We start from the raw sequence: 18,105 nt of genomic DNA on the forward strand, positions 1-18,105 counted from the left end.
GCTAGGGTTAGGGCTTCTTCCAGCGATGGCAGGGCAGGGCAGGGCGCTTGTGCCGCTGGGCTAGGCGACGCCATCGGCAGCTCTTGACGATTGGAGCGGACTAGGGTGGAGCTAGGGTGGAGCGGCATGGCTCAGCAGCAGCAGCAGCAGCAATCGTCTCGGTTGAACCGGCTGCTGACGCTCCTCGACAGTACGTGAATTCGTCCCTCTTTCGTACTTTTTCGCCGATCTCTTTGTGTTTGTGTGGAATTTCGCAGCTGGATCCACTTCCGCGACGAGGCTCACTGCTGCGAAGCAGATTGGCGAGATTGCGAAGCAGCACCCCACTGAATTGCAAGCTCTCCTGAAAAGAGTGTGTTTGTTTCTGCCTTTTCCATTCATGCGCGCTACAAACTTGGCTTTGTGACAGGTTGGGCACTTCCTCCGAAGCAAGAGCTGGGAAACGCGTGTGGCCGCCGCTCATGCAATTGGATCCATCGCCGAGAATGTGAGTCATGTAACTGTGAGGGAGCTTGTCGCTAGAGCACAGAAGAACATCCAAAGGATGGGGTGCACCACTTTGAATCTAGAGAATGTCTTGACGGCTAGCGGCGAGAAGCAGCCATCGCCAGGCCTGGCGTTCAGTAGGTACATTTCTCCGACATAGTGTTTGCGCTGCGCCTAACGGTGGTTTTATCGCCAGGTTTGATGTTCACAAAGTTTTGGAGTCGGGCCGGCTATTGCTTGCATCCGGTGGTCAGGTTGGCATCTTGAGAAGTTTTTGTGTTGTTTAGTCCTTTGGCCGACGCTTTGTACATGCTAGGAATTTGATGTTTCGCTCGACAGTACAAAGACTTCAGTGGAAAGGCTGGCACACCAGAAGCAAAATTTGCGTCGCCGACTGGGTAAAAGCTTTACTTGTAACGTCTTTTGTCTTGCCGACTTACTATGTCTTTTGTTTTGGTCAGGACTAGACGACTTCGTCGATGTCAATGACATGATTCGTGACGAGGATCTCATGATGCAGAGAACACCAGTTGGCGATAGTAGCATTCACAATCATGTGTACCAGCGGCAGGAAGTTCAACAATTGGTTGCCAACATGGTTCCGGGTGTCCTTCCAAGGACACTAAGTGCGAGAGAGAAGAACATGCTTAAACGCAAAGCTAAATTTTTTGTTAAAGATGGATCGAAGGAGGAAGCGGAGCTAGAAGAGCCTAGTAACAAGCGTCCTAAATCTGTTGTGAATGAGCAATCACAACAACAAACTGATAAGGTATTCTATAGCGCTTCGTTGTTTGTAGCTAACCGGTGCTTTCGCAGCTCGTGTTAGATTCTGTGCTAGAGGAGGACGGTCAGGACATTTTTGCCGACGGTCGCTGGCCATTTTCCCGCTTTGTGGAGGCTCTCATGCATGATATTTTCGATCCTGGTAATTTGTGTGTCTGCAATTTTGGGAGCGTCAATGACCATTGTGGTTTCTGTCATACGCAGTCTGGGAAATTCGCCATGGTAGTATCATGGCGCTTAGAGAAATATTAAGCTCACAAGCAGCTTCTGCTGCCGTAACTGCTCCTGAAACATCTTCAACATTTACAGCAAACAGAGTGGAGACCAAAGGCCAGGAGGCAGTTGTTGATACTAAATTGGAGCCTTCTCAGGAAACAAAGGTGGAGCAAAAGAACGAACTAGTTTCCGACGTTAAAAAGGAGGAACAGAAGGACGGAGACAAGATGGAGCTCGAGAAGAGTGATGCAGAGAGGATGGAACTAGTTTTCGACGGGAAAAGCGAACCAGAGGAGATTGTATCTGACCAGCCGAAGACTGAGGAACAGGAAATGGAGAACACGAATGACCGGAAGGATATTGCTGTCAAAGGGGAGCTAGATCTCAACCAAGACGTCCCAGAGGTCAAAGGGGTCGCCTCAACAGAGAATGACCCGAAAGCGGCATGTATCTCTAAAGAAGTGGCTGCTGCACAAGAAGCATGGCGAGCAAACTCGGAGTTTCTTCAAGATTGCACTATTCGGCTTATTTGTATCTTTTCTCTTGATCGGTAAGTCATCGCGTGTATCTTTTTCTTTTTTCTTTTTTTATTTTGTTTTTTGGTTTTTAGATTTGGTGACTTTGTTTCGGACCAAGTGGTTGCGCCTGTGCGAGAAACTTGTGCTCAAGTTCTGGGTGCGGTGCTCAAGCAAATGCATTCGCCGCTAGTTCATGAAACTTTCAGTATCCTTCTTCAGATGCAGGTAATCTCACGGTGCAACTCATACCTGAATTTTCATACTGATTTTGACAATGCTTGTCCGTATAAGCTATTTACAGCGGCGTTCAGAGTGGGAGGTCAGACATGGCAGTTTATTGGGCATCAAGTACCTGGTGGCAGTCCGACAGGTAGCCTTTGTTTTCTACGTTTTAAGTGTTTTCATAAGGGGTTTATTTATTTTGAAAGTTTTGTTGCTGCTACATGCAGGAAATGATAGGTGAACTTCTTCCTCGGGTTTTACCTGCCTGTATAGCTGGACTTGAAGATCCTGATGACGACGTGAGATCAGTTGCAGCAGACGCTTTGTTTCCAGCTGCCCGCGCAATTGTGACTCATGCGAGTCATCTGGTAAAAACTATCCTGATCTTGCTGTGGGATATTCTACTTGATCTGGATGACTTGAGTCCTTCGACTAACAGGTTGGTCTAGTAAAAGATGTTTACGCTTGAGACTAATGTATTGTCTCTGCAGTGTAATGCATCTTCTGGCTGAGCTTTATTCACAGCCTGAAGCGTTACTTCCACTGAATTCTACATCTTCGATTGACTTGAATGCGGACATGGCTCTGGACGAGCAACAACAGGATTTGGATGATTTATCTGTCTTAGCCCCCCGGCTTTGGCCTTTTATGCGGCATAATATTTCATCCGTGAGATATGCTGCTATTCGAACTCTGGTACGTTCTTCGCAAGATTTCGTAATTGCTGGTATAACTTCTGTGTTAGGAGCAATTACTGGAGTCGGGATCGACATGTTGGGCTCTACGCATCCTTGACGATATGCTGCGCATGGTCTTTCAGAATTTGCTTATGGAATCAAACGAAGAAATTCTGCAGTGTTCTGGGCGCGTCTGGCGTCTATTGATTCAGGTAGTACTTTTGTTTGCTGATTATAAATATTACTATTGTTTAACATATGCTTGCAGTGTTCACATTCGCATTTGCAACCATCGACGCTATCCTTCTTTCCAACGTGGCTGAAGCTTGCCAGCACCGCGGCTGGTGCTTCTTTGGAAGCCTCGAATATGTTTTCGCCCACGTCTCTACCAAAAGGAAGCCGTTCTAAAGTGGTGGCTAAGCTAAGTGCATCTAAACTTATAAGCCGAGGAGAGTCTCACTCGCATGGTCCAGAAGCCCAAAAACATTCTGACGTGGTTCCGAAAGTAGTTGTTGGTGCTGACGGAGAGAATTCTGCTGTATATATGAGGATTGCCACTACATCTGCCTTGGGAGTTTTGGCTGGGAACGTACCTGGTTCAATGCTGGACCTTATATTTCAGGCTCTAAACCAAGCTTTACATTCGCCCTCAGGTATCCAGAGACAGGTGTGTATAGTTTATTCAAGGTTTTGTCGATCACCTTTTATTAATCTTTATTTCACAGGTCGCATCCATGGTTCTTATATCATGCTTCAAGGAAGTAAGATCCTTTCCTGATGAGAAGAAGGCGCCGGTGATTTCTGCTTTTCGACCTTTAACATCATATTTACAAGTGCTCCTTTTACAAATTGAGCCTTCGCATCCGACTCCGGACTCTTCTTTGCCTTACGCGGAACTTTCGAGAACTTACGCTAAGATGAGGGCGGAAGTTGCCGCACTCGTTAAGCATGCTGAGGCTTCGAACTTTGGATTACCAGTGGACTTGCAACCAGTGGAAAACATGTCCGTAGAAGCTGCTATAGACGCTGCAATGAAGTTTATTCCTTTGGAGGAATGCAATGGAGCAGTTTCCGATGAGAAAACTTGCTCCGCTCGAGACATGATGGAGTCTGCTCGACAGCGTCTTCTTGCTACCGCAGGCTATCTAAAATGTGTTCAGGTAACTTTTGGTCACTATGTTGCATTCAGTTGCTGATGGCTATATTCTTGCCTCAGGTTAATCTGCATGGCACAGTTTTGGCTTTGATGGCTAGTGTGGTCGTATGGATGGGCGAGCTACCGTCGAAGCTGAATCCTATCATCCAACCTTTGATGGGCTCCGTCAAGCGTGAACAGGTGAATACGGAAGCTTCTTCAGAGTAATTTGCAACTTGTTTAATTGTTTTTATAGGAGGAAGTACTGCAGCAGTGCGCAGCAGAAGCTTTGGCAGAAGTGATTGGACACTGTGTTGGTCGGAAACCGTGTCCTAATGACAAGCTTATCAAAAACCTGTCTACCATGGCATGTGCTGATCAGCTTGAAACTCCATTGGCGACTGAAGCGAACTCGTCCTGGACCTTCGATGATGGTGACTATTCATTGAAATCTTCATCGACTGCGTTACGAAAGATGGAAGTTGCTTCCATTGACGACAAAGCAAAGGTTGAAGGAATAATTACGAGACGTGGTGCAGAACTGGCACTTAAGGCGCTTTGCCAGAGGTTTGGTGATTCTCTTTTCGAAAAGCTTCCGAGGCTCTGGGACTGCCTAACTGAAGTAATCAAGCCTTCCGATCCTGGTCATATTCACGATGCGTTTCTAGTAGAACCAGTTGCCGATCCTCAAGCGCTTGTTAACAACCTGCAGGTATGCTTATCCTTGTTTTCTCATTCCGATGACGCTCTAAACCAACCTGCAGCTTATACGCGTTACTGCTCCTTTCCTAAAAAATGCCATGCAATCGAGGATATTAACACTCCTCCCTGCAATATTTGGCTGCGTTCGACATCGTCATGCGGCTGTAAGATGTGGTGCGTCAAGATGTATCACAGCGATGGCCCGAACCTTGAAAGAGACGATCATGACTGCTGTCCTAGCAAAGGCCATGCCAATGCTTACTGATGGTACATCTATGGAGGCAAGACAAGGAGCAGGGATGCTGGTGACGTTTCTTGTCGAAGGCATGGGAATGGAACTCGTAGGATACGCTCCGTTTCTCATCGTTCCGTTGCTGGGCTGCATGGGTGACAGCAACCAGGTTGTCAGGCAAAGCGTGACTCACAGTTTTGCCGCCTTGGTTCCACTTCTTCCACTTGCTCGAGGGGTACCACAGCCAGAAGGTATCTCCTCTCTAAGTAACTCAGCCGATGCCAGGTTTTTGGAACAATTACTGGATAACAGTCGCGTCGACGACTATAAGCTGGCGTTTGATTTAAAAACTCCGCTACGCAGGTACTTGTCTCCTAGCTCGCTTTCGTTGGTTGTACTGACTGATGTCCTTTTAACCAGGTATCAACAAGAAGGTATCAACTGGCTAGCTTTCTTAAAGCGTTTTAAGCTCCATGGTGTTTTGTGCGATGACATGGGTCTGGGAAAGACCCTTCAAGCTTCTGCGATTGTTGCTTCAGATATGGCTGAGCGTATTGCTGCTGGCCAGGGGAAAGAGTCGACGTTATCTTTGATAGTATGCCCACCAACATTAGTGGGTCACTGGATATACGAGATTGAGAAGTTCATACCGGCCGAACTTCTGAAACCTTTGCAGTATGTGGGGCAACCTCAGGATCGGTTATACTTGCGCAATCAGTTCTCGGCTCACAGTATTATAATCACATCTTACGATGTGCTTCGAAAGGACATCGAGCATCTGAGCCAAATACAGTGGAACTTCTGCATCCTAGATGAAGGACACATCATCAAAAGCGGGAAGTCCAAAATCACTCTGGCTGTAAAGAGAATTCAAGCCGAGCACAGATTAATTCTCAGCGGTACTCCTATTCAGGTAAATGTCGGCGCTGCTTCTTAAACGCAACTAATCCAAGCTCTGATTTCAGAACAATGTACTAGAACTATGGTCATTGTTTGATTTTCTTATGCCGGGTTTCCTTGGAACTGAACGCCAGGTTTAGCTGACGTATAATTGTTTTTTCTTGTGTTTGACGGCATCTTGTTCCAGTTCCATGGTAGCTATGGCAAACCTTTGCAAGCTGCAAGAGATCCGAAATGTTCCGCGAAAGAAGCTGAGGCCGGGGTGTTAGCCATGGAGGCCTTGCACAAGCAGGTACATTTCGTCCTTGTCACTACGTTCGCTCATGCTGTTATAACTCAGGTCATGCCTTTTCTGTTGCGCCGGACAAAAGATGAAGTGCTAGCGGATTTACCTCCCAAAATTATTCAAGACCGTTACTGTGACTTGAGTTCGCTTCAGCTGAAACTTTATGAAAAGTTTGCCTTTTCTCAAGCCAAGAAGAATGTGGCCACCATGGTTGAGGCGTACGGTGGAAATGCTGATGACCGAGGAAACACGTCAGCTCCTACGCACGTCTTTCAGGTCTTTCTTTCTCTTTTTTATTGTGCTTCACTAGCGTGTAGTTGATCTTCTATTTTCTTTTTCTCAGGCCCTGCAATACCTGCGAAAAGTTTGCAGTCATCCTGTGCTTGTCCTAGACGGACCTCTGTCAGAGAACGTCAATGAGGAGAATGGCAGCATGGATATACATGATATTCAAAACTCGCCAAAGCTTCTGGCCTTGCGAGATATTCTCGAAGAATGTGGCATCGGTCAATGCAACGGCGATAATTCTACTGCCGGGGGACAACATCGTGTTTTGATCTTTGCACAACTAAAGGTAAAGGTAAATGAAGAGGCGTAAGTGCTTATCATCGATTTGGCAGGGTTTTCTTGACATTATTGAAAAGGATTTGTTTCAAACACACATGAAAAGGTTAGTGTGTTCTTTCAGCTCCGGCTAACTAGCGCTTGTTTTTATATTCAGTGTGACATACATGAGGCTCGATGGCTCCGTTGACGTTAGCAAGCGTTTTGAGATTGTGAAGGCTTTCAATTCTGATCCAACAATAGACGTGCTTCTTCTCACTACACACGGTACAGCGTCGGCATTTTACTTGTTCTCGGGGCCTGATTGTTATTCATTGTGAAGTGGGTGGCTTGGGATTAAACCTTACAGCAGCAGACACGGTTGTATTTATGGAGCATGACTGGAATCCTATGCGTGATTTACAGGTAACTTGATCAGAGATGCAACAGTGTCGATATCAATGTTCTTTGTACAGGCTATGGACAGATCTCACAGGCTTGGACAACGGCGGGTGGTTAATGTGCATAGACTGATAATGCGTGGAACTTTAGAGGAGAAGGTCATGAACCTTCAACGCTTCAAGCTTTCCATTGCGAACACGGTTATCAATGCGGACAACGCGAGCATTAGCAGTATGGACACAGGCCAGCTTCTCGACTTGTTTACCTTTGACGGGAAGAAGGTACCCAGACACACAGGCTTCCAGTCACTGACTACTAACATCTCTGGTTTGTATTTGTCCAGGCTAATGTCCCAGGTACGAGCAAGGATAAGGAGGAAGAGGCTGCAGGATCGAGTGGCTCGAAAGGCGGCAAAGGACTCAAGTCGATGCTAAGCTCTTTGGAGGATCTCTGGGACCAGTCACTATACCACGAGGAGTATAATCTTGGTCAGTTCGTCTCTCGCCTCAAGTGATGGCTGCGGACGGCGATAAAATGCGTCACAACATTTTGTTTTTGTGATCTGTAAGTTCCCGGGATAGGTAGGATGTAGGAAGCATTTGTAAATAATTCAAGTGTCTCACAGTTGCAGAGGTACGCAAGTCTTTGAACAAGCATTTTGTTCAAAGCTTTATCAAACTCCAAAGAACTAAATTTTTATCGGTGTTCTCGGCCTCTCAGCTGTGCATAGCTTACTCCAAGCCGGGTCATCTTTCGAGGTACTTCAGTCGTTTATATCTTCCTCTGGCAATTCAGAGGCATCTATGGCTAACTTTCCTCGCTTGACTCCGAAATCCCAGGTGATGCTTCTCGGTGGCGGCGGAGGCGAAGAGTACTTGTAGGCATGAGGAGGTGGCACTTGAACAGGAGACTTGGCAGGAACAGGTGGTGGAGATCGATTATGATACGTAGGTGGTGGTGGAGGAGAGTGGTAGAAAAGTGGAGGTGGAAGCTTTGTAACAGGCCCAGGTGATGATTTTGGAGGTGGCGGCTTGCTACTTGGTGGTGGCGATGGCTTCTTAGGTGCCATTGGAGGCGGATACTTGTGAGAAGCTACAGGAGGTGGTGGTAATGGCTTCTGAGGTGCCATTGGAGGCGGATACTTGTGAGAAGTTACAGGAGGTGGTGAAGGATGGATCTGCGGAGGAGGAGTTTTGCGGAAGTGGATTGGAGCCGGAGGTGGATGATGGTATTTCACAGGAGCTGGAGGTGGTGGGGGTGGCGGGGACTTGTAAATGTATGGATTGAACGGCGACTTAGAAACTGGAGGAGCAACTGGTCGTAGAGATGGTGGTGGCGGATGGTGAGAAACAGGCGGAGGAGTGTGAGAATGGTAGCTGGGAACGCTTGGCGGGGGTGGATGATGGTTTGGGACGTGCTTGAACGGTGGCGGTGGTGACGAGTACTTGTAAACTGGCGGAGGAGGAAGAGGAGGAGCAGCGGCGGTTTTGCAAGCTCCCGGACGTTTGAGAGGCCGGCACGCGAAGGGACCGGAAGTAAACACGACCTCTCGCAGGGATTTGTGGACGAGTAGAAGCGGAGCTCCCGTGTGACCATCTCCCATGGAGCTCACCTCATCGCAGTCGCCGGTGCTTGGGCCTCGCAGAAGCTTGGCTTTGCATCCCTTAACGCCGAAGATGGCTGGAATCTCGTCCATGGGAATGGTGAAGACGCCGTGAGTGTTGGTGTATCCAACGCCGGAGAAGGTCACGAATCCATACAGGTCCACGCATTTGATGCCTACCTCGGCGTCTGCTCGACACAAGAACGAAGAACTTCTCTCAAACTTCTACCAAAGATGGTTTTCTTGCGTACCATGGAGAGGGAGGCTCATGTTGCCAACACGTCCGTGCCAGCATCGATCACAGACAACATGGCCTTTGACGAGAATTTTCGGCTTCTTCATCTGGAACTCGAAGTCGTCGTTTGGATCGAACGCCTCGGGCTCAGCTTCTACTTCTTGTCCCAGAACCGGGAGTGCTACTGCTGCTAGCACCACCATCGCTACAAGCAGCAGCAGCGGGAGCTTCTCCATCGCCAAACCTGGAAGTTCTTTGCTGGCTACATTGAAATATACAGAAGAACCAGAGCGCGTTGGTAGCAGCTTTGCAGAGGAATTTATCGTGTCTGGATTTTCAGGTACCTTTTGGAGCTATCTGTGTCTGACTGTCGACTCATGACTGCCGACTCACGGGGCGCTCGTCCTCGGACAGAATGATTACCAGGTTCGCAAAACAAAAGCCTTAAAAATCATGTTTTGATTGAAAAGAGTTCTTACGACTGACTACGCGTTGAGATGATTGCCAGATACAGGCGAAGGAGAAAAGAAAACTAGCGATCAATCCCATGCCATGTTCAGTATGGCGTTGGCAACACCTGCTTCATCGATGGTGATGCTGGGATCATACTCGAGAGACCTCCCACCAGGAATGGTGAGCGTGAGGCGAAACTTTCTGCCGCTGGCGGCCTCCTCCACGTTCAAGCAGCAATACGACCAGAGGTACTGCTCATACACAATACGACCAACATGAGAAGCGAGAAAGGAAGAACATCGCTGGGTTTCCACTTACAGTTAGTGGATCGGATCGAAAGTACCTCCGCTGGCCCCTCTTGCCATCGGGAAAACGCACTCCAACGCGGCAAGTTTCTGGCTCTTCGGGCTTGGGCTCGTCCGGCAGCGCTGGATGCTTGCTGCCGCGGGCCTTGACATGCTCCGCCGCCGAAGAAGGCTCGGTTTGGCTCTCCAACGAAGCTGCCAAGGCCCGCTGGAGTTCCTGGTCTTCGTCGATATCAGCCGGGCCTGCCAAGAACAAAGTGAAAAGATTGCTGGCAACTCAGCGTCGAGCTCTACCTTGATCCAGCTGCTGTTGTGGTTGCTGCTGCTGCTGCTGTTGCTGTTGCTGTTGCTGTTGTTCCACATCTCGTGGTCGCTTTTGAGTGTGGTTCTCCATGGGACCTCTATCCATGAATTGGACAAGATCCTGAAAGTGTTGTAAGTCTCTATAGAAAACTCTAAGTGGTGTGAATAAAACATATACCTCGAGCAGTCTCTCCGCGCCTACCATACCCTCCCAGGATCTCATCTTCTGGCCAGTTAAAGGATCCAGCACCAGAATGGTAGGCATGGTATTCAAGCGGTAGTACGTGCACACCTTCTTTCCTTCCTCGGTGTCATCGTAGATCTAAAACCACCAAAGAAGAAGTGAGGCCACGAATGCTATCAAACACCATAAATACCTGCCAGAAGACGAAGGTTATCCTCACCGTGTCCTTGACGGCCTCGTGTGCCCAGGTGTCTCTGTTCAGCTACACAGAAAGCATCAGCTCGTAGATGAGAAAACACAGTTTGCAAGCTTACTTGTGGAGCTATAATCATACCATATGACTCGCAAACTCTGTATGGGATTGCAAGTTGATGAGCAACCATTTTCCTTGCTTGGCTGCTTCTGCTTTCGCCTAAACATGCGAAGAAAGATGGTCTCGTCTGGGAACGAAGAAAAGTGGCGTCCTTCGTACCTGCTCGAAGCTTCCCTCGAAGTTGAGCTCCAGTGGCGGACGGTACAGGGACGCAAGCGTTGGAGCTTTGGCACCCACGGGAGAGCTCCCAGGGGAGGGCTTGGCGATTCTGGAGTTAAACTCGTCCTCGAAGTTCCGGAAAGCATCCACAGGAGTCGGCTGGACGGGACCTGCTTGCGCCCTTCTTTGTGCTCTGGAAAACCATCCAAAGAGAATGAGAAAAGGAGATGGTGATCTTCGTTTTCTTACCTGTACTGGAACATATCCTCGTACAAGGCCTCGCGTTTCACAGGCAGTGGTGGACGAACGTAGTCATCTCCCCCACTGAGAGGAAAAAAATCCTTTCTTTTCATCCAGGAACGAGAAAGAACGAAGGAAAGCTCTCACCTTGGAGAAGGGAGCACTACTGGCGGTGGCTCCGCAAGGACAGGCTTGCTCATCGGCGGGGGCTCCGCTGCTAAAGGCGGAGCTCCAATCTCGACACCTCCGCCAGCGAAAAAGAGCTGAATCGCTTCCTCGAGCTGCCAGTTCGTCGCCTACACAAAATCACTCGGCATTTCCTTCAAGAAGAGCGATCAGGGAGGGATCAAACCTCGAGGAACTGGTGGCAGCGATCGGCAGGCTCGCCTACCACCTCCATGAACTGCTCCAGCAACAGCTGCTTGTCTTCCATGGCGCTCAATCCAAATTGCCCTAGCTAGCTGGCCCTAAAGGTACTCTTTTAATCGGCCATTTTAAGTTAACTTACGAAAGTTTAAAGGAGGAGAAAAGACTTGTACAACCAAATGAAATTCTAGACACTTGAAGGCAACCGGATCATCATCTGGCCCTCCGCCACACTGTCACAAACAAAGAAATCGTAAATTTCATGGAAAAAATGGATTTTTTCTTCTTTTGATCCATACCTCTTTACGTAGTAGTAGCAGAAATCGGCAAGGATGAATGTCTGGACAATCTCGGCGACCACAACCATGGCAGGCCACAAGCCATAAGGAATCAAGCTCCGGTGTTTGAGCTGCGTTCCCAGCGTGTAGAAGAGGTAGCCCCGTCCATCTATCAGCTGCAAAAGGAGAAGAAAAATGCGTTTTTTTACATGACCTTCCTCTTGTCTTTCATACCTGGAGCAGCCAATGCGCACAGTTGATAAATCTTGCAACGCCAAGGGCGAAAACGTAGAGCGCAGTAAAGGGTTCTATAAGCTGTGGATCAAATCCAAGATAAGTGAGCGAAGAAACATAGAGAATTGGCCTACCTTAGCCTTTTGCATCACCCGAAGCTGAGGCAGCACGGAGACGGCCTCCAAATACACACAAAACGCCCACAAAACTCTGTTGATAAGGTGGTACCGGATGAGAGGATGAACCAGGATAGCGAGCACTGCGCATGGAGCCAGCTGAAAAGGAAAACCAAAAAGGAGTGATAGAACTCAAGTCCCGGACGAGAAGAACAAAGCTCACCACATAGTAGAGTGGCATGTTATCGAGTTCCTGGACATAAGTTGCCTTGAGATTGGTCCGGATCATATAGATCACCCAGGCCGTGACGAGGAGCGTGGCCGTGTCGAGGAAAGTGTGGATGTTTTGCTCCATGAAAGTGGAGCAGTAGAGCCGGACGAGAAGAAAAATCGCTGTAAGCTCCTGCGACCGCAAAGACACACCTAAGAAACACGAGAAACACACACTTGTAAGAAAGTTTTTTAAGTGATTTGAGGCGGCCCTAGCTGTAGCTAACGAGCGATCGAATCGATCGATCGCTCCATGGATCCTTACCGGCGCAATTCTTCTCCTTCTGGAGCTTGTAGATGAGAATGACGATCCCCAGGGCGTGGACGCACTCGGAGGCGACGAAGAGGGTGTCGTGATCCTTGACGACATACCTGAGGAAGACGATCCCAATCACTGCCGCCAGCGCCAGGAGCGCGGCCTTGACGCGGGGATTCTGGCGCTGGATCCTCCAGACGAGCGCCTGGATGGGATTCTTGGACCGCCGCGCGCTCCCCATGCCGAATCTATTCCTCGCTCCTCCCTCGCCCAAAAGAGTTTAAAACTCCAGTTAATAAGCTCCGTACGAGCCTAGGGTTTTGTTCCTTGTCCGTACCTGGGGGATCAATGACGTGGCTGATCTAATCGCTGACGTGGCAGATCCAAGGGTCGCGGCTGTTCCGGGGATATACATTGCTGGAGAAAACTATGGCGACGCATTGCTAGTTTGGGAGGAGAGAAGAAATGGTGCGACCCGCAAGAACAGCGTCGACAAGCCCCTCTTTGATGCGCCGGCGGAGGCGGCGCCGAGGGCGAGGAGTAAGATCACCCGATCTTCCAGTGGAACTCGACTCAAAAAATCTCTTTTTTCGCAGAGGCGTAGACGCGGAAGGCACAGGAGAAGATCGGCCTCCACGAACACTGGGACGCGAAGCGATCAGGGCTAGGAAAACACACAATCTCCTCGTCTCGCCACTCCAAATCCAATGCCGCTCCACCAACAACACGAATCCAATCCTCCCATGATGTTCTTCGCCAAATCGATGTAAATAAAAAGTGCGAATTCGAAAGCGATGATCCAGCACAAGAAGTTCTCCACTTCCATTGTTCTTCTCTCCAAAGTCTAAGTTTCTGGAAGGAACTGCGGACATCTCTCGATCTATCTCATAGCGTGTGAGACTTCCTCGAACCAAAAAGCCAGTTTTTCTAATCGGTGCCAACCTTTGAGATTCTTTTCGCTCTCCAATTCCGCGGGAGAGGAAACGAAATGGTGGAATTTGGAGCGAACTCTCGTTCTCTCGAGTGCAAAACAATACAAAGGTTTCCTGGAATTCCAAAAGCTTGGTCTTCGTTTAGGGTGGAAATGGCGGCAGTGCGCAGAATCTGTGCGACCGCTGGTAAGACGAGCGTGAGTGGTTTCTTGGGCACATCAAAGATCGCCACGAGCAACGAATGGCGGCCTCTCACTTGCTGGATTCCCGCGACGCGGACGAGCAGCAGCCAGTTTCGGACAAGTTTCCAGGGAAGCAAGCTCAAGATCCCAGCCGAGTTGCAGCCCGCCGTGCGAGAATGGAACCGGCTTGTGAATCGCTTCTCGCAGCGCTGGAGATACTCCAGCCTCGGCCGCTTGTCAGGGTAACAAAGATCGTTTTTTTTCTATCCTATGATCTTCTTCGAGGGTGATCTTTATTTTGCTATCAGGGGTGGAGGATACGCTCGACCCGATGTTGCATTGTGGACTTTGATCGGTGCCAACGTTTCGGTGTTCTTCCTGTGGAAGGTTTTCGACCCGGTTTTCATGACCGAGCATTTCACGGTCAGTTTCTTTCTCTCGTTTTTTCTTTCTAGAAATTCTCTCTTGACAATTGTGACACTCAGATCTCCATGCACAACGTGTTGAGTGGCCGACTCCACACACTCGTCACAAACTTCTTCAGCCACAACGAGTTCTGGCACTTGGCATCCAACTTACTCGGCCTATACTTTTTTGGCACCGAGGTCTTGTGATCTCTCCTGTTCTTTTTCGATCCGGATCTTCGCTCTCTCTCGCGTGCTCACTCCACTTCGCAGATCGCTTATAGATTCGGCAGCAGAAGGCTCTACATGATCTACTTTGCGGGTGGCCTCGTTAGCTCCTTCGGACACTTGGCTTATAGCTATTACATCTATCCCTGGCTCAAGGTTCGATAAAAGCGCAGCGATTCTTCTTGTGGATTCTCATATCGTCATTCACATTTTTTGGTTTTCCCAGGGGCTTCGTCACAGCACCTTTGTGGCCCGATTTGTCCCACCAGCGCTGGTGAGTCGAGAGAAAAGCGTGATCTTCCTCTATCTCTCGCGTGCTGTTTGATGCGCGACACGTTTTTTCCACAGGGCGCCAGTGGAGCCATCAACGCGCTGGTGGTCCTCAACATCATGCTCAATCCAACGCGCGTCATCTTGGTCGATTTCCTCTTCCCAGTCCCAGCTGCCCTGTTTGTAAGCGATCGATCTTTCCCAAGTTTTTGTTTTTCCCATTCCAATGCTGTGAGAATTTGACGCGATCGCTCACTCCACAGGGAGCTTACATGATCCTCAAGGATTTGTGGGGAGTTTCCGATGTAAGTTCCCTTGCCTGGTTTCTTCCAAAGTTCTGGGAAGCGTTCTCTAATGGCTTGCTTGTTTGTCTGCTTGCCAGGTGGCATCCACCGTAAGCCACGTAGGCCATCTGGGCGGCGCGGTGGTCGGTGCCGTGGCGTGGGTGAGACTACGACGTCACTGGTAACTTCTAGTGGTTTCCACGTTTCTCTTCCACGCGCGCGCTTTTGACCGCGAATGATGGTTGACCTCCCGCCGACTGTTGACCGGTCAAGCCACGCGGGATATTCCTTTACATCCCTTTTTCCGTGTATATGAGAGAGAGGGCTTTCTTGTGGCCTAATTGGAAAAGGAAGAGACACAATGGCGCTAGCAGGGAGACGAGCAATGCCCCAGATCTCTGGGATAGCTAACAGGTTGTCCGGGATGGGCCACTGCCAGAAGAAGAAGACGATCGTGGATCCGCTTCCACTGCCACCGATCTCGCAGGAGGATCACCACCAAGGTTTGATGCCGGAGATTTGCAAGGCGATGGAGGAGGAGCCGCGGAAGCAGCGAGAGCTCAATTTGGTGTTGCTGGGGAGGCCGGGAGCCGGCAAGGGGACGTTTGGGATCAAGCTCGCGGCGCTGCTCGACGTTCCTCACATCTCCACTGGCGATTTGATCCGGGAGGAGATGAAGAAGGTGAGCTCCATGTCGCGGCGCATCGCCGAGGTTGTGAGCAAGGGGAAGCTCCTGGGCGACGAGGAGGTGTTCGAATTGCTCCACTCGCGGCTCCAGGCGGGGGCTGCCAGGGGCGACAAGGGATTCATCCTGGATGGATTCCCCAGGACGGTGAACCAGGCGATCGTGCTAGACAAGATAGCGGACGTTCACGTAGCTGTGAACTTCGCCCAGGAGCGCGAGGTGTTGATCCAGAAGTGCCTGGGCCGGAGGGTGTGTGGGGAGTGTGGGCGAGTGTTCAGCATGGCCGATGTTTCAGTGGGCGATCTGAGGATGCCAGCGATTCCTCCGCCGATCCAGTGCCTGGACAAGATGGTGACGAGGAAGGACGATTCCGAGCAGAGCATCCAGAAGAGGCTCCAGGTTTACGACGAGGAGAGCAAACCAGTGGAGGATTTCTACCGCAAGCAGGGGAAGCTGGTCAATTTTGATGTTCGCGGGGGCGTGAGCGAGAGCTGGCCCAAGCTGCTCCAGGCCTTGAATCTGGTGGAAGAACAGCAGAGATCTAGCGCAAGAACACCGCCACCAGCAATTCCAACGGTTTGGTGTTGACGGGAAATCGTCGCGTTCCCTTCTATTCTTCCAAGTCTTGGCTGCTAACCCGACACGCGAGTATTCTTTTTAACAACGATTTTCCATTGTAACGTTACTTGACGACGAGGAAAGAATTTTGCAAGTAGTGCACAACACGGATTTGATTGAGTAATTGAAACTTTCCACGTTCTTTAACATGTGCAATGTCATAGCGTTGCGACAAGGGCACGTTCCGTGTCATAAAAAGGTGGTAAAAAGGTGGTAGGGCTTGGGCAAAAAGGTGGTAGGGTAAAGGTAGGTACGCATGAAAAAAAGGTGGCAGGGTAAAGGTAGGTACGCATGAAAAAAAGGTGGTAGGGTTACTAAAACCAACTTGTGATTGGTAGAAAAAAAAAGATGGTTGTAAATTACAAGAACAAAGAAAACGATCAAACTTTCAAGCTCGGACAAGTAGCTAGTGGCGAACAAAACCAAAATTCTTGTACAGCGGCTAACAAACACAGCAAAGAAAAGAGGTGAGAGACTTGCAAGTCGACCTGGAGGTGATTTGCGAGACCCAGTCGCTTGAACGAGTCCATGGCGCTTGGAGAGAAGCTCCGGTCGGTGGCTGCTGGACTGCTCGAAGATGGCTCGTCTCTCGCGGCAGAGCTTCTGTCTCCGTCGGGGCTTCGGCCTTGGTATTGATCGTCGCCGGCGGAGTCCCCGCTTCCACCACTCCCAGGGGATGGGATTGGACGAGCGTCGGGAACGCCTTCCACTCCAACTCTCATCAGATGGAGCTGCGAGGCAAAGTTACGAGGATCAGGGGAAAAGACGAGATCGCTGCTACCTGTACGTGAAGTGAAACTTCGGCTGCTCGAGAGAGGAAGGGGAAATCTCCACCGGACTTTAGCATGGCTTTTCGGGCGGTGGGATATCTGGCAGCCACTTGGTCCTTGAGAGACTGCGGGATGGCACAGTAGTCATTCGTCTGTAAAGAGCTACGAGTTACGCTTTAGTAAATGTCTTGAAAAGCGGGAATGCTTACGTCCATGATGGTGATGCACGAGTCCGGGAGTGTGATCTGGCCTACTGCAGCAGGAGACGTGTTGAGCGTCAAGCGTGATGCGAGATCTTCGCGGGAGAGGGTCTCGAACTGTCGGGAATCGAAACGTAGGATATGAAGTTCCTCAAAATGAGGCAAATACCTGGGAGACCACGAAATCTATTGAATCGGCAATGAGAGGTTCTTGCGGCCCCTCATGAATTCCTGACAGGATGTATCGCTTTAGCATGAACTCGGGCGTCCAACTTATCCTGTAAGAAGCGAAGTCTTTGATCAAAACCAGCAGAAAGTTCTTCCTCACAATGGTTTCCAAGAAGTTCCTGAAGCAAAAGTGTGTGTTTCCAAGAACGTATTTGAGAGAAGTAGCGATTTTACTCTCCTCGGACGCTGCTGAGCAAATAGCTGCGACAAATACCCACCGAGAGAAGTACCATACAAGTGAACCTTAACAAAAACCAAAGAGAGAAACATCAGAAAAACTCGAAAGCACACCTCGTATCATACTTACATGGTGTGCACCAATTTGATCCAAAAACTTCTCGAACGAAGCGATCCATTCCTGGTGACTCCACACGGGAGGAGCATCAGCAGCAATTACGTGATAGCCCTGAAAGAAGAATCGAAAAATACGTTGACAACATTCTTACAACAAAATGCATGAACAGAAGGAAGAAGAACGAAGGAAGAGCAATACCTTGGCGGAGAGGGAGAGAATAATCTTGTAGAAGACCTCGGCAGTGGAGGAAGTCCCTCCCAGGCACACCAAAGGCGGCAAGAGCTTTGGCCCCGACTGGTAGTACCGCCAGTGCTTGTTTCCCACCTGTGAGAGGAGATTTCGATCGAGAATCAACCCTGGATGAATAGGGATGGAGTGATCGATCGATTGCGTACCCAGATATGTCGCAGAGGGACGTGAGCCTTGAAATGGAGGAAATCGCCAGGAGCTGCTGTTGTGACATCAGTGCCGGCGAGAAGATCGTGGCGCAGCATGCCCTGCATTCCAGACGCTCCACCTCCCAGCTCCGCCACGCATCAAAACCAAAACCTAGGCCCAGAGCGATGCGTCGCATATTCTCTGCTCGTTTTTT

The 18,105-nt window shown here is 49.6% G+C and overlaps 7 protein-coding genes across 7 annotated transcripts; 3 read left to right on the forward strand and 4 right to left on the reverse strand.

The window, feature by feature from the left end:
* The first annotated feature begins 8 nt into the window (after positions 1–8).
* Positions 9–7,738, forward strand: LOC9630540 (TATA-binding protein-associated factor BTAF1). Its single transcript, XM_024666374.1, has 28 exons — positions 9–190; positions 258–352; positions 410–627; positions 683–740; positions 803–884; positions 948–1,255; positions 1,303–1,411; positions 1,474–2,035; positions 2,096–2,228; positions 2,305–2,373; positions 2,453–2,664; positions 2,717–2,921; positions 2,971–3,114; positions 3,171–3,569; positions 3,628–4,062; positions 4,119–4,238; positions 4,294–4,749; positions 4,802–5,334; positions 5,392–5,884; positions 5,937–6,005; positions 6,059–6,163; positions 6,212–6,433; positions 6,501–6,731; positions 6,778–6,827; positions 6,879–6,988; positions 7,044–7,126; positions 7,177–7,383; positions 7,446–7,738. Exons 1-28 carry the CDS (start codon positions 127–129, stop codon positions 7,614–7,616), a joined length of 5,943 nt encoding a protein of 1,980 aa, XP_024522142.1. The 5' UTR covers positions 9–126; the 3' UTR covers positions 7,617–7,738.
* On the reverse strand, positions 7,267–9,321 carry LOC112343239 (extensin-1-like). Its single transcript, XM_024666378.1, has 2 exons — positions 8,957–9,321; positions 7,267–8,893 (listed from the first exon to the last, which is right to left on the reverse strand). The coding sequence occupies exons 1-2, from the start codon at positions 9,174–9,176 to the stop codon at positions 7,866–7,868; spliced, it is 1,248 nt and encodes a 415-aa protein (XP_024522146.1). The 5' UTR covers positions 9,177–9,321; the 3' UTR covers positions 7,267–7,865.
* A 59-nt stretch (positions 9,322–9,380) lies between these two features.
* Positions 9,381–11,372, reverse strand: LOC112343238 (plant UBX domain-containing protein 7-like). The gene is made up of 10 exons (XM_024666375.1): positions 11,250–11,372; positions 11,045–11,193; positions 10,907–10,981; positions 10,658–10,850; positions 10,520–10,597; positions 10,379–10,447; positions 10,180–10,323; positions 9,993–10,122; positions 9,712–9,941; positions 9,381–9,644 (listed from the first exon to the last, which is right to left on the reverse strand). The coding sequence occupies exons 1-10, from the start codon at positions 11,328–11,330 to the stop codon at positions 9,480–9,482; spliced, it is 1,314 nt and encodes a 437-aa protein (XP_024522143.1). The 5' UTR covers positions 11,331–11,372; the 3' UTR covers positions 9,381–9,479.
* Positions 11,373–11,389: 17 nt separating this feature from the next.
* Positions 11,390–12,721, reverse strand: LOC9630541 (putative ER lumen protein-retaining receptor C28H8.4). Its single transcript, XM_002992685.2, has 6 exons — positions 12,427–12,721; positions 12,115–12,314; positions 11,910–12,050; positions 11,776–11,856; positions 11,563–11,717; positions 11,390–11,496 (listed from the first exon to the last, which is right to left on the reverse strand). The coding sequence occupies exons 1-6, from the start codon at positions 12,656–12,658 to the stop codon at positions 11,451–11,453; spliced, it is 855 nt and encodes a 284-aa protein (XP_002992731.1). The 5' UTR covers positions 12,659–12,721; the 3' UTR covers positions 11,390–11,450.
* Positions 12,722–12,829: 108 nt separating this feature from the next.
* On the forward strand, positions 12,830–15,087 carry LOC112343240 (RHOMBOID-like protein 12, mitochondrial). The gene is made up of 9 exons (XM_024666381.1): positions 12,830–12,957; positions 13,014–13,773; positions 13,840–13,954; positions 14,017–14,136; positions 14,209–14,319; positions 14,390–14,437; positions 14,512–14,616; positions 14,697–14,738; positions 14,816–15,087. Exons 2-9 carry the CDS (start codon positions 13,406–13,408, stop codon positions 14,900–14,902), a joined length of 996 nt encoding a protein of 331 aa, XP_024522149.1. The 5' UTR covers positions 12,830–12,957; positions 13,014–13,405; the 3' UTR covers positions 14,903–15,087.
* On the forward strand, positions 15,079–15,990 carry LOC9630565 (adenylate kinase). The gene has a single exon (XM_002992661.2). The coding sequence runs from the start codon at positions 15,079–15,081 to the stop codon at positions 15,988–15,990; it is 912 nt and encodes a 303-aa protein (XP_002992707.2).
* A 367-nt stretch (positions 15,991–16,357) lies between these two features.
* On the reverse strand, positions 16,358–18,102 carry LOC9630542 (maspardin). Its single transcript, XM_002992686.2, has 8 exons — positions 17,909–18,102; positions 17,712–17,837; positions 17,526–17,624; positions 17,319–17,461; positions 17,160–17,268; positions 17,000–17,107; positions 16,802–16,942; positions 16,358–16,751 (listed from the first exon to the last, which is right to left on the reverse strand). Exons 1-8 carry the CDS (start codon positions 18,014–18,016, stop codon positions 16,401–16,403), a joined length of 1,185 nt encoding a protein of 394 aa, XP_002992732.2. The 5' UTR covers positions 18,017–18,102; the 3' UTR covers positions 16,358–16,400.
* Between the last annotated feature and the right edge of the window lie 3 nt (positions 18,103–18,105).

The sequence above is a fragment of the Selaginella moellendorffii genome, unplaced genomic scaffold (assembly GCF_000143415.4).
Source record: "Selaginella moellendorffii unplaced genomic scaffold, v1.0 SELMOscaffold_140, whole genome shotgun sequence".
Taxonomy (NCBI): Eukaryota; Viridiplantae; Streptophyta; class Lycopodiopsida; order Selaginellales; family Selaginellaceae; genus Selaginella; species Selaginella moellendorffii.

Bases quoted from the DNA above. Each gene is read 5' to 3' on its own strand.
- LOC9630541 (XM_002992685.2), bottom strand. From the start codon at position 12,658: ATGGGGAGCGCGCGGCGGTCCAAGAATCCCATCCAGGCGCTCGTCTGG. The intron at 11,718-11,775 runs GTATGAAAGACA...CTCCTTTTGCAG, and splicing joins GTGCGCATTGGCTGCTCCAG to CTGATAGATGGACGGGGCTA. The intron at 11,497-11,562 runs GTATGGATCAAA...TGTTTGTGACAG, and splicing joins TGCTACTACTACGTAAAGAG to TGTGGCGGAGGGCCAGATGA.
- LOC112343240 (XM_024666381.1), top strand. From the start codon at position 13,406: ATGGTGGAATTTGGAGCGAACTCTCGTTCTCTCGAGTGCAAAACAATA. The intron at 13,774-13,839 runs GTAACAAAGATC...TTTTGCTATCAG, and splicing joins AGCCTCGGCCGCTTGTCAGG to GGGTGGAGGATACGCTCGAC. The intron at 14,617-14,696 runs GTAAGCGATCGA...CTCACTCCACAG, and splicing joins CAGTCCCAGCTGCCCTGTTT to GGAGCTTACATGATCCTCAA.
- LOC9630565 (XM_002992661.2), top strand. From the start codon at position 15,079: ATGGCGCTAGCAGGGAGACGAGCAATGCCCCAGATCTCTGGGATAGCT.
- LOC112343238 (XM_024666375.1), bottom strand. From the start codon at position 11,330: ATGGAAGACAAGCAGCTGTTGCTGGAGCAGTTCATGGAGGTGGTAGGC. The intron at 10,123-10,179 runs GTATATGTTTTA...CAACACTTTCAG, and splicing joins GCGCGGAGAGACTGCTCGAG to GATCTTGTCCAATTCATGGA. The intron at 9,645-9,711 runs GTAAGTGGAAAC...GTGTATGAGCAG, and splicing joins TTCGATCCGATCCACTAACT to TACCTCTGGTCGTATTGCTG.
- LOC9630540 (XM_024666374.1), top strand. From the start codon at position 127: ATGGCTCAGCAGCAGCAGCAGCAGCAATCGTCTCGGTTGAACCGGCTG. The intron at 741-802 runs GTTGGCATCTTG...TGTACATGCTAG, and splicing joins TGCTTGCATCCGGTGGTCAG to GAATTTGATGTTTCGCTCGA. The intron at 1,412-1,473 runs GTAATTTGTGTG...TGTCATACGCAG, and splicing joins GCATGATATTTTCGATCCTG to TCTGGGAAATTCGCCATGGT.
- LOC9630542 (XM_002992686.2), bottom strand. From the start codon at position 18,016: ATGCAGGGCATGCTGCGCCACGATCTTCTCGCCGGCACTGATGTCACA. The intron at 17,108-17,159 runs GTATTTGCCTCA...GATTCCCGACAG, and splicing joins TAGATTTCGTGGTCTCCCAG to TTCGAGACCCTCTCCCGCGA. The intron at 16,752-16,801 runs GTAGCAGCGATC...TTTGCCTCGCAG, and splicing joins AAGTTTCACTTCACGTACAG to CTCCATCTGATGAGAGTTGG.
- LOC112343239 (XM_024666378.1), bottom strand. From the start codon at position 9,176: ATGGAGAAGCTCCCGCTGCTGCTGCTTGTAGCGATGGTGGTGCTAGCA. The intron at 8,894-8,956 runs GTACGCAAGAAA...TGTGTCGAGCAG, and splicing joins CATGAGCCTCCCTCTCCATG to ACGCCGAGGTAGGCATCAAA.